Source organism: Panthera leo, chromosome B3, assembly GCF_018350215.1.
Source record: "Panthera leo isolate Ple1 chromosome B3, P.leo_Ple1_pat1.1, whole genome shotgun sequence".
In the NCBI taxonomy this organism is placed as follows: Eukaryota; Metazoa; Chordata; class Mammalia; order Carnivora; family Felidae; genus Panthera; species Panthera leo.
In genome coordinates, this window is record NC_056684.1 from 69,948,131 (window position 1) to 69,949,956 (window position 1,826).

A 1,826-nucleotide genomic window follows, 5' to 3' on the forward strand; every position below is an offset into this window, starting at 1 on the left:
TCAAATAACTTATCACCATTATAATCATCCACTTATATGATTAGTTGTTTAATGCCTAGCTTCACAACTAGACTACAAACTACATGAAGACAGGGTATATATTATATCCCAGAATGTGGCACAGTGCCAGGTACATAGGTCTTCATGGTAGCTGCTCAATGAACATTTGTTAAATCAATAAATTATTGTATGACTTTTTTTCAAAGGACTTTTGTGACCAAGAGTGAAATTTTTTCTGTAATGTCAGAATTTGAAACCCAGTGACATCTGTTTCTTTCAATAGCTCTGGTGCATCCTTTTGTAATTATTTTTATTTGTTCCTTTCAGGTAACACAAGGTCAATGAATAAGTCAAATTACTCTCCAGTGTCTGAATTTGTGTTGCTGGGACTTTCTACCTATAGACCAGTGCAGCATTTTCTCCTTGCTTTCTCTGCAGTGTTTTATGTAACAATTGTTCTGGGAAACCTTTTGGTTGTGTTTGCAGTGACCTTTGACCCATTCTTACATTCCCCCATGTACTTCCTTTTAGCCAATCTCTCATTCATTGATTTGTGTTTTTCTACCTTAACAGTTCCTAAGATGATTCATAACCTATACTCTGGGCACAAAACCATATCCTTTCAGGGCTGTGTCATCCAAATATTTGCCCTTCATGTCCTGGGTGGATCTGAGATGGTCCTGCTCATCGCCATGGCCTTGGACAGATATGTGGCCATATGCAAGCCCCTCCACTACCTGACTATCATGAGCCCACAGATGTGCATTTTGCTTCTGTCCGGTGCTTGGGTTATTGGCCTCATTCATGCAGTGGTCCAGGTAGCTTTTGTTGTCCATTTGCCTTTTTGTGGTCCTAATGAGATAGATAGCTTTTACTGTGACCTTCCTTGGTTTATCAAACTTGCCTGCACAGACACCTACAGAATGGAATTCATGGTTACTGCCAACAGTGGGTTCATTTCCATGGGCACCTTCTTCTTATTGCTCATGTCCTATATCTTCATCCTGGTCACTGTATGGAAACGTTCCTCAGGTGGTTTGTCTAAAGCCTTTTCTACTCTGTCAGCTCACATCACTGTGGTGGTTTTGTTCTTCGGACCGTGCATCTTTGTTTATGTGTGGCCATTTCCCACAGTGCCAGTGGATAAGTTTCTTGCCATTTTGGACTTTATGATCACACCCATTCTGAATCCCATTATCTACACATTGAGGAACAAGGACATGAAGATGGCAATGAAAAGACTGAGTAGTCAATTCCTGAGTTTGAGAATGATCTCCTAAATAATTCACAAGAGGACAAGTTACTCTATGCATTTCCAGACAACTTCAAGTAATACAAATGCTTAAATAATAATACAAAATTTACAGGGTGCTGGTGGCTCAGTTGGTTAAGTGTCCGACTTCGGCTCAGGTCGTGATCTCGCGGTTTGTGAGCTCGAGCCCTGTGTGAGGCTCTGTGCTGACAGCTTGGAGCCTGGAGCCTGCTTCAGATTCTGTATCTCCCTGTCTGTCTGCCCCTCCCCTGCTCACACTCTGTCTCTCTCTGTATCTCAATAATAAATATTAAAAAAATACAAAATTTGGGGTTGTTTTTTTCTAAAGTTACCATTTTATAATATTCAGAATAGATCACTGATTGTGAGGGTACATTGAACTATCAGATTAACTCTCTAGTTAACAAGTTGTTTGAAAACTGAATTAAAGCCCTAGGAAAAGTATGGGAAGTTGATGAAAAGCTTAGATTATAGATTTAGAATCTGCTGAAAGCATGGCCTCAGACATTAGACTGTCTGGATTCAAATTAATCTACTTGAAGCTAACATACTC

General features: G+C 40.0%; 1 protein-coding gene across 1 annotated transcript; it reads left to right on the forward strand.

Annotated features, from left to right (window-relative positions):
* The first annotated feature begins 341 nt into the window (after positions 1–341).
* Positions 342–1,280, forward strand: LOC122221234 (olfactory receptor 4F6-like). The gene has a single exon (XM_042940548.1). It carries the CDS (start codon positions 342–344, stop codon positions 1,278–1,280), a length of 939 nt encoding a protein of 312 aa, XP_042796482.1.
* Positions 1,281–1,826: the final 546 nt, after the last annotated feature.